Source organism: Falco naumanni, chromosome Z (genome assembly GCF_017639655.2).
Source record: "Falco naumanni isolate bFalNau1 chromosome Z, bFalNau1.pat, whole genome shotgun sequence".
Lineage (NCBI taxonomy): Eukaryota > Metazoa > Chordata > Aves > Falconiformes > Falconidae > Falco > Falco naumanni.
The window spans coordinates 12,005,745-12,019,666 of record NC_054080.1 but is presented as its reverse complement, the minus strand read 5'-3'; the positions used below and the strand labels follow the sequence as shown (position 1 = coordinate 12,019,666).

Sequence of the window (13,922 nt, the reverse complement as noted above, 5' to 3'; positions counted from 1 at the left end):
GGCAGCACTGCATATGATGTAGCCCTGCTTTACTAGCTTTTGAAGCTGTTAATGACTAGTTACCTCCTTTTGACTTAGTGGGGCAATTTCTTCTGGGTAGCAGAAGGGAAGACAAAGCATAAACTGGTCAAATTGGCTGCAAGAGAAGTTCAAATTTACAGATGCCTCAGCAGTGAGTGTTGGCTGACTTCCCTCTGAGCATTTTTAAGAATAACTGTGCATCAACTAAATGATAAAAATATTACTAGTTGCTTCCTCGTGAAGACTGAAGAATTGAGTTGCTTGCTCTTGCAGACAGCACTGCATGTTTTTTAGTAATACATTCTTAGAGAGGCTAATTTCTGTGGTTGTTTTTAAATTGTAAGACTGTAGTGTAACCTTAGTGGAGATCTTGTCTTGTGGATGTAGTACAAGATAAAGGTAGCATCTTTTGTTCTCTATTCTGGGAATACTCTCAATAAAATGTTTACTGCTTTTGAAACTCACCCAGGTAGTTCAGTGCTTTTCATGTCAATTGTGCTTTTCATAATTTCCTTTTTTAATTAAACAATAACCAAACCCCTGCAACTGATCTAAAAAAAGAGCTTACTTTTGTTCTGACATGAGAATGTAACAGCTTGCTGTAAAGGACTTTAAGGAGCCTTTATAAGTGAAAAGGGACATGTAATACCTTCTGTGGTGGCTTCTCTGTCTCCGAGCCCACTGTTGCCTGGCTGCTGCTTGAGGACATTAAAAGCTTTGTAACAGTCCTTGACAGCTTTGGTGCTTTTGTTTGTATCCTTTTCATGCTAATAATGGGTCAACTGATGAATTGAATTTACTTAGGGTTATACTCGTGGTTACATGACAGCTTCTATCTTGCATGCCTCCAGTTTGTCCATAAGTTGAACTATATCTGGCACTGCCAGTTGCTGGAGACAAGTGCTCCTCGTTTTTGAAAGCTACTCCCTAAAGACTGTAAAACAGGACAAAGTAAGTCTGACAGTCTGACTTTGGACTAAACTAGCACTTAAGCTGTATCACTTTGCAGTTTCTTGCAGGCTGGGAAGGGAATGAACAAGAGGGTCCCTCTCACAACTGTCCTTTCTCTTGCCCACAGAATGTGTTGAAGAAGAGAGACCAAGTTCAAGCAGAGTATGAAGCAAAACTGGAAGCAGTAGCCTTGAAAAAAGAAGACCGTCCAAAGGTTAGCACAAGCTGGTTTATAGAGTAGTTTCAAATGCTTATATTACTTCCTGAGAAGAATGGAGGAACAGAACTTGCTTTGTCTGGGTCTGGCAGCTGTTTGCAGTATAAGCAGTTTCTGGCAGAAGCTTCTTGTTGGCAAGCTGGTATGAAATAGAGACCTAGGTATGAACATATATAACCTGTCTAGCAACTTCTGAATAGCGGGAGATTAGTAATACAGAGCAGGATGGCTCTGACCTATGTAAAAGTCAGCCAGCAGTCAGCTGGAGTGTTTAGTGACACAGACTAAAGCAGTGGTAGAACAGCCCCTGGTGGTTTAGCCGTATGTCAACTAGCTGAGTTAAGGTCCTAACCCTGGCATTGGAGAACTGTGTTGTGGGACACCTGTTTGACTCTGGAAGACTCCATATTTTGCCCCTTCTGCTAGAGAGCTCTTCCTGTGTGATGCTGAACAGACACAGCAGGTGTTACTGGGTGACAGGTTTAGGGTGGACCTTATGCAGAAGCAAAGCTGCAAACTGGTGTGCTTACACTGCCACCTGCTTTCTGCATGAAGCAATGTGCAGGAGCCCTATCTTAAATCACTGCAACTTTGACCAACGATGCCAACAGGTTTTGTTCCCTTCCTCCGCTGGGTTTTATTTTTGTTCTGTGTTAATAACTAATGGATGACTCTCCAGTGTTAGGAATACTGTACAATAATCTTACAGGAGGTTTCCGTAATGCCTTTAATCTAAGAAGCTGAAGAGGATCAGAGCATAGAAATGAAAACTATTATTCTAGTATTTTTCTGATCTTGCGTCTGTCATGGACTCTACAAATAGTGGTGTATTGGGTATCTTGTGGTGCTCTGGTATTTTGGTCTTCTGCCTGCTACGCTGCTGGCTGGTGTGGTACGTACTCTTACTTCCTCAGTGTAGCTTTGTATAAGCAGGTATTCTAAAAAGTTTTGTACAGGATGGAGGGAACTATGTCACATACCTAGTAAGCCAGTTGAAGGTTTCAGGCATTTGCCTTTATAAAGATGTTGATGCAGTGGAACTGCTGAACTTTGCTAATGTCTTGCCTACTAAAAGGCTTCTGCATCTTACTTCTCAGTGGGATTATTGTGTAAAGCACAGCACTTAAATAGCTGTCTTAAAATTTTTTGAATACTTAACATCTCTCCGGAGTGTAAGCATATGTTTTGGCAATTTCTTGTACTGTTTTTCTAATGTAAGTCTTTTGCGTTGTTTACAAAATGAAGTTGTGCAAACTAATCTAACTCCTTGCATGTTCATAAAATACTAGCTTGCAGTTTTCAGATCCTTTCTGCCTGGAGGGAGTGTCCTCATCTGTAAGAGCTGGTAGCTTGGAGCTATGACTAGCAGCATACCTTGCCTCCATGAGGTCTGCTGGCTGACTTGCTGGAAACTAAAAGCAGACAGAGGGGTCATGAGCTGGGTTGTGCAGTGAATGGCATATATGTTCTTTTTAGCATATTTAGCTGATATGACAGAAATTATGTAGAGACAAAACAAAACCTTAGGGGAAAAGAGAGCCTACTACAAAACGAGGGGCTGTCGTTAATATCTTTCACTGGAGGGCATTCTGGGACTTGCTGTACACATGAAGCCAATCTGATTACAAAGTTCTGTTGGTGCCATTAGGCCATTCTTATGTTGAGATGATCAGCTCAGAACTATGGCTGGGCGGCCAAAACCATAAAATGTGGTGGTTTTTAGCACTAACATAAAGTATTAATATGGAGCCTCCAGCCTTTCTGTTTCTAGTGAGTAAAGCGGTGAAGCCCTTTACCCATTCTGGACCCACACTGGAGCTGGTTTTGCCACAGTCCAACCTATGTAGTAAAGTACAGGCAGTTTCCTTATGGTGAGATTAACATCTCTGACCTAATTTATTCTGTTTGCCTCAAGGCTTTGCAGTGTCGTGATCTATGGGTACAGTAAATATGGCAGGACAGAACTTGAAGTTGAAGGTGACCAGGTGTATTTACAGGGGAAAAAAGACTTTTAACAGTACATGTTTCTGGAGAACTAGAAAGGTAGAAATATCATATACTGAGATTAGTTGCTTAATAAATGCTGGATTTGTTGTGCTTCAGGATCATTTGTTACATGGAAATGGTGCTGTATTGCAGACATGGTTATGCTGCAAGTGATGCCATCTGCATTTGACCACATTAAATTCTAGATGTGAGGCATATGTAGACTCTGGTTTCTTTGAGAACTATGAAGAGGAACAGATGTAGGTGTAGAACTTTGTATCATAAAATGAGATGACCAGACTCCTGAATATCCAATTTTATGCTCAGTTCTTGTCTGCATGTACATGTACAGTTCGAGCTACTAAAGTTGTGATGGGCCTTTCCAGAGTGGTGGAGTTTGGGCCAGTTGTCACTTGGTTTGGGAGTTTGGGTTTTTTTGAGCTATACAAGTAGCTGAGAGCAGCCATCAGTGAGAAAGCAGCAACTTCCCCCAAAGTCCAGTCTTCCTCCTCAGTTCCTAGTTGCTAGCTAATATTCAGTGTCTCCACTGGTAAAAGCAGATGAAGGCATTAGCACTGAGGTTTCAACTTATGCCTAGATTTGATGTTAGAACTATAACATCTCTTTTTCATTAACCTTGCAGTAGATATAAAGTGCTTAAAAGCTGTTCATTAACTGAAAATTGTTTCAGCTCCAGAGTTGCAACTTCTGTTCTGGGAAGCTTCCAGTTTTGGATGGAAAGGTATTTTCACTCCCCAATAGGAGTGGTGCATGTGCAGACACTGCCTTCATGATGCCTGTGGAAACTTTAGTTGTAGTTCAGTGGTGTTGTTCCTTAATTAGAGCATATGTGACCCATTTGCTGACCACTGGCTTGTCCCTGTAGCTCTAAACTTGTACAGCCCTCTCACCCTGACCTGCAGGAGAACAGGGTGTGAGAAAGAACAGATTTTTCTTTTTCTGTAGCTTCATTGTGGTTTCAGATCCTGGCAGAAGCAGCAGGAAGCTGGTGAGTGGTTAGAAACTAACTTAATTGGACTGGGAAATCTTATGTGGTTTTGCTTCCCTTGTGACTTGTGACTCTCTCTTGATAGCTTAGCCTTTCCCATTAAGATAGCAGAGTACTTACAAATATGACAGAAGGCATACTTGCTTTGAGGGGACCATCTTCTAAACCTTCCAGCTAGTGGCTTGGTAGCTCATCTCAAGTGTATGAGAGAACTTCATGTCTGCAGCTGTAGCAGAGTGGATTCTATAGCCAGAAGCGTAGTGCTCAGAGGGTGGGGGAAGTGTGTAGGTACTGAACCCCCAAGCTGCCTGTAGTGTAAATCCAGTTGTGCAAATAAAGGGGTACTCAAATGCTCTAAGTATGAAGAAGGTGCTTCCTGTGTCTCAAACAGCTTTATTGGAGAACAGATGTACAATCTTTTCTGAGTCTATGCAATACTGCAGTGATCAGCTCTAATCCACATCCTGAAGAAGACTCAGAGTCTGTATGTTTCTGCCTAAATAGTGTACCTTGCCAGATGGCAAGGTAGTAGCACACCTCTAGCTTCCTCTATTGTTACCCATGAAAAGCTTCTTGCAGAGTCTGTTCATCCTCTTCCTTCCTTCATGCCCTTCAAAGAAAAAGGGAATTTCTTGCAAGTATCGAGTATGAGAGGGGCCACAAACTTCTATTACTACTTCTACCACAAACTTCTGTAATTGTTCTTCATTCTGCCTTTTCCCTTTGTGCAAGTCACAGCTTCCAGAGTGGAAGTTAATTTCTCATATTGGTGCTGGAGCTCAGCTAGACCTCTTTTGAGGTCATGGGCTTTAGTCTGCATGTCCTTACAGGCTTCCTGTCTGTATGGACCATGCAACACAAGAAGGGAGATAAAAGTGTTCATGCCTTTCCTGCTTGAAGAAATATTTGTAAATTGTTCCTGTAGTTGCCTGGTAGTATACATGTTAGTTAAAACATAAGCAAAGAACACTAACTTCTTTGGCCTAAAGTGCATCTACCTTGGTTTGGTGACTACTGTCATAATCTGTTTAAATCTCTACCTAGACTTGGAATATGCTGTCCTGCAACTCTTCTCCCATTGCTTATGTGTGATTGTGTCCAGTGTTGGGCCCAAAGGCTCATGAGCCCATCCGCAGCAGTGATCATCAGTGCTTTGCACTTGCCTTTTTTTTTTCAGGCAGCCTTTAAGGTTAGAAGTAGAAGCTAGAAACTAGAGGCTTACGGATTTTATTCTGCAGCTGTAGCTGATCACTGCTGTTTGTATACTATGGTCAAGAGAATCCTGAGGTCTCTTATCCAGCTCTTTGACAAACCTAAATGTTTGTTTCATACACACTAGTGTGAAATGGGAAATGCCTAGTGCAACCGTAAGTCGGAAGAAGGAGAGAAAGCTTGTTCTGGAGCTATAACCAAGCTGCTCAGTTTGAGAACTAAGAACTGACCCTGGGCACCCAGCACTTACACCAAATGGTTTTCCTCTTCAGCAAGTGCTTCCTCAGTCTGCCTCTGTATCTGGTGTGGAGATGGACAAGCACAACTACCCACTGCCTTAAACAGCAGAGAACAAACTAAGCAGTCCTGCCTCATCACTAATACAGAATTGGGGCTTTTCTCCATATGGCCATAACTGAGTTTATTCAGGGTAGCTACTGGACTGTTAATTTGCCCTTTCCTCTGTAGCTTTTCTCAGTGAGCTTTAAGCTAAATTCATCAGTCTTGCATTCTCAGTGACAGTTTAAATTTTAATTTCTTTTGCTGCAGGTACCCACAGATGTTGAGACATGTCAAGACCGAGTAGAATGTTTCAATGCTGACTTGAAAGCAGATATGGAGAGATGGCAGAACAACAAAAGACAAGACTTTAGGCAGCTACTCATGGGGATGGCAGATAAAAACATCCAGTACTACGAGAAGGTACGTGGCACTGCTGGAGCATTGACAGGAAAAAAAAAAGTAGTCTGTTTTCCTCTGAGGTGGTGATAACTCTTCAGGAAAGCTTCACACTATCCTGAAGGAAAGAGTCTTGGGCATCTAAATCAGTTCTCTAGTGCTGTGGAAGCTGCTCTTTGTCAGCAACTTGGTGTAATCTATTGAGTTGCTAGTCACACTCAAGTGATCTGCATGAGACTAGTAGTCTTTTGCAAGGCAGCCCTGGGACAACATTTCATCCTGGGTGCTTGTCTGTCTCGCATTCTTGAATTGAACAAGCAGCTGAGCAGCAGTAGTGGCAATGAAAGACCAAAATGGCATGTTCTACGGATTCAACTAGACTAGAAAAATCTTGACTCTGCCTTTTGTAAACCAAACTACATGAGTTATTGTACATAAATGGATCCATATATAGATTACACTGTTACACATAAATTAGTGTAATCTCTGTCCCTTTGTGCATAGTTCTGTCCTTTGTATGCTGGTCCTGGAAATACCTAGTCATGTTCCTCTGCCCTTTTTCAGCTGGTGCATTTTTACCTGAGATTCAGTGTCAGACTTTGGGTGAAATACTTTGACATTTAACTGTGTATGCTGCCAGCCTAGTTTTGCTTCATGCTAGGACAGTGCTGCCCAATGCAGTGCTTGATATATTAAACACTAATAGGCTTATGCATGGTGGCATACTCCCATCCTCTTACCTGTTGTATTTTTTCCACATCTACTTTACAAACTTCTTCCTGTGCTAGGTTACCTCTCTATGCAATGTTAATATGCACTTTCTTTGCCCCTTCCAATGTCTGTCTTGTCAGTAATTCATACCTAGTCACACAGAACTTTCTTCACCCTGATGTCCTCTTCTGAGGCTGCTGTGGACGTGTGTGGGGATATAAAAGACTCCACTGAACGTCCAGCAGTGCCTCTGCAATTGATGGTTAAATCTGTACATCTGGCTCTGCTCTTAATTGCAGCAAGGAAGCTTTTTGGTAGGGAAGTGTCTAACAGCTTCAGCACACACAACTAGAAATACTCCATTCACCTGCAGTACAGTGAGCAAGATTAGAATGAATATGGTTGACAACAGTGACTTGTGGATATAAGATCAGGAGACGTTTGCCCATTCTGAATTTGATTTTGTGTTTCTAATATGTATTCCAGTCTGTATTTGTCCAGTTTTATTTCTGGACTGTACATGGTTGGAGGACAGTAACTATACTTACTCCAGTCCTTGTGCTGTGTATACATGTCTGGGGAGATGACTCCAAAGCCAGTATGACTTTCTAGAATCTAGACTCTGCATTTATTTTACTGTACCAGGCACTACCAGTTCATCACGCAATGGAGTCAAGTCCCCGAGATGTACTAGAGTGCACTGTGTCTCTGAACTGATTTCCCTAAATGCAAGGGATTTTTCAAGTAAGTTAGCTGGAGGTAGCCTATGATAGCTGTTATGTCCATATCAGCCCTCTCCAGCAGTTATACCACAAAGATGTGAATTTCTACTAGAAACAGTTTGTCTGCTTAGCTGAAAGCTGTGGTGCTCTTCAGCTTAGAAGAATCTAGTTTGATATTTGAAAATCCTGGGTATTCTAATGATCATTGATTGCTTGGGCCAGCTGATGAGTTTGGAAAGCTTTAATTTGTTTTCCTTGTTTGGAAATGGCAGCTATTCTTTCTGAACACTTTCTTGCTGTTTGAGTTTCCAGTATTTTTCCCCCTTTTGTAATAATCTATAAAGACCTAGCTCTGTAATAATCTATAAAGACCTAGCTAGCCTTTCTTGAACTTGCGTTATGTTGGTCTGGAAAGGCTGGTCAAAAGTTACAAGAACTAAGGTACAATCCGTTGTTTAAAATGTTTGTTTCTTTCTTCAGTGCCTTACAGCGTGGGAGTCAATTATACCACTATTGCAAGACAAGCCAGAGACCAAATAAGACGTACGTTCATGGACAGCCTAGTGCTTCTGTGCTCAGTACCACCAGACATACTGGAACTGTATGAAGGACTCCTTTTGTCAAGTTAACTGAAATGCCAGCTGCACTTAGGCTGGAACAGATGCTCTGAAAACTATTTGAATTTTTCCTCACTTTCTGTGTTTAAATTGGGGTATGTTTCATCTTTTTCAGTTATCTTGAATGGTTCCTTCTTTATCCTATGGAGTGATTGGGGGTTCGTAGTGAAAGTGCACGGGGATCTTGATAAAACTTACCTCTTTAGCCTGGAAGGAACTGATGAGTGGAACACTAAAAAGATGAAAATAAAACTCTACTGCAAGGTGCCAAATGACATCTTTATTACCATTCTGTTTTGTTTGCTTTAAAAATAAAAGATAATTATTCCTATGATACAGTACTCCCTAACCAATCCTTATCCCTTTTTTTGGATGGGCAGGGAAAGGCTGGAAACAAATATTTTCTGTTTTACAACCACCCATATGCTCCCACCAAATAAAATGGCTTCTGGAGACTTTTCTGTGTGGGAGTTGGGCTGGTCCCAGGCAGAACACAGCAACATGACCTGCAGGGAGCCTGTGATGCAAGCATGAACTGTGGTTTTTGTGAGTGTGGCATGCTGTTGGTTCATACTGAGTATCCTTGTTTACCTTGGTGATTATAAAGTAATGTCAGTTGACTGAAGCGTATTTGTGACTGACGTGGGGATCAAAATATGGGCCTAGCTGCAGGAGCGAGTTGAACAGCAGCCTTTCAAGGTGCATGGGAATGGTGGAAGCAAGTACAAGTCTTTAGTGTATTTTTTTTCTAAAGCTAGCTCTGGAAATTGCATAGTAGAATTCTCTTGGTCTATGCTTTAAATGCTTTTTGGGATTTTTTTTTTTCTGAACTAGAGCCACTTTGGGCTTGGTCACTTAAGGTGCTTGTTGTAGTAAAGGTGGAACTCTGCTTTCTCTCCCCATGGTTTTTTTTTGCAGCAGCCGACAGCCAAAGTGTGTCAAATGCTTGCATCCACCAAGCACCATTGTATGTGAAACTTGCCTTAAATAGGTTGGTGGGGGTAGATTGGTACCCTGTTAGATACAGAGTTCACACCTGTCTCTACTGAATGTGGCAAGTCTTTTAAGACTACTTCTGGTACAGATCTATTTTCTCAGTAGTTCTTGTTGGTCTTTAGCAATGTAACTGCTGTTGCAAGTCCCTTTTTTCCCTTTCTCTTGCAGTCCAACCTCAAGTATTGGTGTTAATGGCCTTAGGAATGCTGCTTAGGATTCCCTGGGTCCCAGAGTCTTGATTTAACAGCATGCAGATAAATTCTTTTAACCATCCTAAGTGAGGGGGATTGGGGCTAATGTCAGTGTAATATTGGGATCTGAGGGAATAAATAACTTTGAGCACTTACTGCTGAACTTGAATGACTACTTGATTTCTGGCAACTTTCTTGCAAAAAATATGAGCAGCTTTTGTCTTCTCCTTGACAGCCTACAGATACCAGTCTGGTTTGGACTTCATCCCTTCGTAAACCCCAAGTACACCTGAAGCCCCCTTATTTAGCTTGGTGGCTTTATAACAACTTTCAAGATGAGTTATTGCAGCAATGTGGCAGCTGTCAGGCTAATGAAACAATGCTCTCTGGCTACAAAAGTCAAGTTTAAGGCATTTTGAAAAGGTCTTCCTTTTTGACTCAGCCTCCATTGAAGCTCTGTGGTTCTAAACAAACTATGCTTTTTGGTTTAAGCTCATAGTTTGCCAATATACACTGATGTGTTGTAAATGAGAACTCTGCTTTAACTTGCTGTTAGGTCCAGAATGAGAAACTACTGTAGTTATGAAAAGGAAGCGCTTAAGGGGATCATCTTGAAGCAGTAACCAAGTGTTTTCCTCAGTCTTTCCCTTCTAAAATAAGCACTTGCCTACCATTTAACAGTCTGACCTTCATGGTTACAGTCTTTCCAGTTTCCCACAAACTGAGATCAACATGCTTTTTTTGAGCTGGTTCCTGTGTAGTGAGTGGAATTTTGTCATTGACTCTGTAACATCACTGGGAGTCAAGCAAAATGTAATTTTAACTAATACGTAGACAGTCTGCCTTTTTTTTTATAAGGTAAAAGTGAAAGATGAGTAGAAAGGATGGTGGGGTTTTTTCCCTACAGCTGAGTAGGCTTCATGTAATGCCTTACACACTTAGTTTTATGTCAGACTGAAGTGTGGGTATTTGTTCTGAGGGATTTAGGAACTGACATCACAGATGTTCATGAGAAACATAAAAGACAATGGAAAGTATCAAGTGAAATTCAAGTCAACATGTAACAGTTGAGGCTGGAGCTGCCGGAGATCAGCTTAAATTTTCTTTAATCTGATGCCACTGAATCTGTGGCATGGTTCTTATGCTTTGGATGAGGACTAGTTTTTTTAATTTTGGGTAAATCCCTTTCTGGCTAAGCTGTCGGAAGTCAGGCATGCTTTGCACCTCCCTGTTGGAATTACGTGGCTCTGTGGCACCTGCAAGTTGATTTGGAGTGGTTGGAATGTGCACCTTGGGTTGTGGCCACCAGTAGGATTTCTTACATGATCTGGAACACTAAAACCTCTTAAGCCCCTACAAAGGAACGAAAACTTAACATTCAGAAGAGGAGTCCTCTGCAAGAATTGGTGCTGTATAAGAAGGGTGTTTAGTGATGCGTCTCCCAGCTCCTATGGCCTGCGGAGGAGTCTCTTTTTATAAAGAGCTGCTGTAAATCACTAGGTAACTGTGGGAGAGGCTGCGAGGTGTGGGGAGGATCTTAACTGTGAGGTTTGGGGTAGCAATGCCCAACAGGAGAACTACAAAATAGTGGGAAACTCCTGTAAGATGTAGTGACACTTAAAGAGTGTACTTAATTGCTGCTAGTGGGAGGTTGAAATACGAACGGTTAGTGAAACTCCTGATATGTTATCCTGTAATTCTTACAGAATAGGAATCTCTCCTTTGGATGGCCCAAACCTTGTATGTGGAAAGTAAAAAGGTGTTGGTAAAGTGAAGCAGGAGTAGTGTGAGAATCTCATCTCTGAGTAACTTCTTGATTGTTCCATCACTTAAGGTCACTGTCTACACATGCACTAAAATGATGTCAAAAGTCATTAGCTGCACCCTTTCTATGAGCCTATGTAACATGTGGGTCCTTCAACAGTCCTTAAATTAGCTGAATTTTCCTTGTAATCCATAGCTGGACCAAGTTCCCTCTCAGGATTCACTGCTGTCCTGGTAACTTCTGTGTGATTTCTGGGATGTTTGTTTTTTCTCTGAACTGGCACCAGCACAATAAAGAAGCACTGAGATCTTGTTTTCATGCTCAGTAATGAACTGTGCATTGTTCATATCTTATCTTTCTGACTCTTGCAATAAACACAGATGTTGAAACAATTACTTCAGGTATCTATTGAAAAATGAAAAGTTAATAGGTGCAGCCCTAAAGACACGAACTTTTCTGAGTTGTATTGAATTAACTGTATTCTTCACTGGAGTCTACTTGGAGTTTTGTCGCACTGACATGTGCGGAGGATGGAGTGGTGGGTTAAGCAGTAGAAAGAAACATCTGCAAAGCATGAGTTGCAGAGCTGTTTCTGCTGGAGGTACTGTGAGGTAGCCTTGCAGCAGTGGCTCTGCATAACCTCTTTGTGATTGATGCATATTGCTTCAGGCGTTGGTCCTGCAGATGACAAGGTACAAAACAATTCCCTCCCAGCCCACCAGGGTCTGTTCAGTGTTTTAACAGGAGCCGTGTTTTTGTTAAAACTTGCACAATTTCGCTTGAGTGTGATTAACATTGCAGACTGTTTAAAATCCTGGTGCTGATAACCACTGAGCAAAATTGCATAGACTAAACCAGCTCACTAGATGTTCAGCCTTCTTAAATTCTGAAGGTAGAACAGTCTTTCTGTTGATATGTTAACTTATACTACAACAACCAATAAATAGGGAAAAGGGGATCTTTTTTTAAGGTAGGGGAGTTGCTACCACTTCCCAGATTTTTTTTTTTTGTAAATTGAAACTGGGGATCACAGGAATAAACTTGCCTTTTGGCAGTGTGAATGTTGCATTTTAAACTTTCTGGGAGTGCTTTTGAACCAATTTTACAGAATAAAATGGTAATGCTTAATTCTGTGCTTAGCACTTTGAAGTATTGCTGGGTATCTGACTTTTACAAAGTACTCCGTAATGAACTGGGCTGGTTTTTAAGGTTGTGTGGCTAAGGCACAGTACTTGTGCAGAAAATAATGTGCTTTCCAAAAAGGCATAAGTAGATCACCTGTGTGTAAGTGGCATGCTAAAACGTTAAAGGGTAGTCACTGTCCTAGACTACTTTGAAGGCCTTAGTATTCTATGCTTTGCAGCTAAACCAATTTCCTTAACTCTGCTGCTGAGATATGTATCCATACCTTCAGATCAAGCAGCAAGGGTTGGGGCCGGTGCCACATTCCCACAGCACAGGAGGGCAGACAGCAGAGGGACAGTCTCACGGTAGCAAACAGTCAAAGGGCTTTTGTCTTTAGTGTATGAAAATAAAGCAGCACCGTCCTTGTTCTCTTTTGCTCTGTGCCTGCATCCCTCTGTCCCTCCTTAAGGTTTGGAGAGTTGGGCCGTGCAGGAGGTAAACTGGCTGTGAGTGGAGGTGGATCTCATCCCCCCTCCTTGTGAAGGTGTCAGTACTGGGGACCAAAATGATGCTGGCTCATTGCCCAGTCTCCTCTGCTTTCAACCTCTTCAAACCCACTCACAGGATCTAGTCACTGTTCATGCCATTAAAAACCAAAATGAAAGCTGTGAAAAGACTTGTCTGTGTGAATTAGCTAGTAAACAACTGAAAAATAGGAAGGAGGCTTTTGTTTCCGGCATTTGACCAAATCTGGCAACTGTGCTCTTGTTCAGACTCGCAGACTAGGAAGTGTTGTCTTGCCTTCTGGTGCTGGCATGTTTCTATACTCTTTCATGTATCTCTGTATAAATATACTTTGTGTGTTGTTTACTATGGAACTAGTATTGATGGACAAAAACACTTTGAGGTAAAACTGTTTGTAATTCTCTATTAGTGTGTACATTTTTTTAAGATGCGCCATTTGTTTACCTCAATTAATTTAATGGAATGGACCAATAAATGTATTAAATGATGACTCCTTTACCTAGAATATAAAGTTTCATTTTTTTTTTGCAGCCTTTGCCATTGAAATGTGTGCACTCATTTTGTTGGGCAGCTCATCATACTGCAGAAATACTTCTCCCTTAAGATTTTGTTCCACTGCTGATTTAATTAAAAAAGTAATCTGTTGCTGTAGTACATCTGGTGTTACTCAAAAGTGAAGCCTGGAGCTGAGGAGAGACTGGGGGGGTGGGAGGGGTGGCAGCAGGCCAGTGAAGGAAACGGGTGATAAGGGTGGCAGCAACTTCCTCAGAATAAAGGGTTGCAGAGTGAGTAATCAGCCTCTACTTGTTGCATCCTGGGCTCGAAATGAAGCTGCCTGATTTGCTTCCAGTTTATTTCAGTTACTGAAGGGCTTTTAACTTGCCTTTACTTAGCGCAGGATCTTGGAAGCCACTTACATGCTAATTGAAGTAACAAGATTTAAGACAAGAGAATAAGTCCTGATCCCTCTGGAGCATGCCAGCCTTTTGAATCGTGTTTGACTTTAGCTAACATCATCTCGTGCTAGTTGCTGTATTGTATGAGGTTGCCTTTGGTAGGGGTTTCACCCCAGCATAAAGCTGGGGTAACAAGCTGACTGTTAACGGGTATCCCTACATCTTTGTGAAGCCTGTAGAAGTAGTGTGCTGCTGTTACCTGTTCTTAACCTGTTACAGGAGTAGTATGTCCTGGTGATG

The 13,922-nt window shown here is 41.7% G+C and overlaps 1 protein-coding gene across 1 annotated transcript in view; it reads left to right on the top strand.

Moving 5' to 3' along the window:
• SNX30 (sorting nexin family member 30) overlaps positions 1 to 13,224 on the top strand; it is a 50,159-nt gene extending 36,935 nt beyond the window's left edge. Inside the window, exons 7-9 of the mRNA XM_040579845.1 lie at positions 1,100 to 1,186; positions 5,946 to 6,098; positions 7,988 to 13,224. Of these exons, the coding sequence (XP_040435779.1) occupies positions 1,100 to 1,186; positions 5,946 to 6,098; positions 7,988 to 8,047 (300 nt within the window). The 3' untranslated portion in view covers positions 8,048 to 13,224. The remainder of the gene's footprint in view (positions 1 to 1,099; positions 1,187 to 5,945; positions 6,099 to 7,987) is intronic.
• Positions 13,225 to 13,922: the final 698 nt, after the last annotated feature.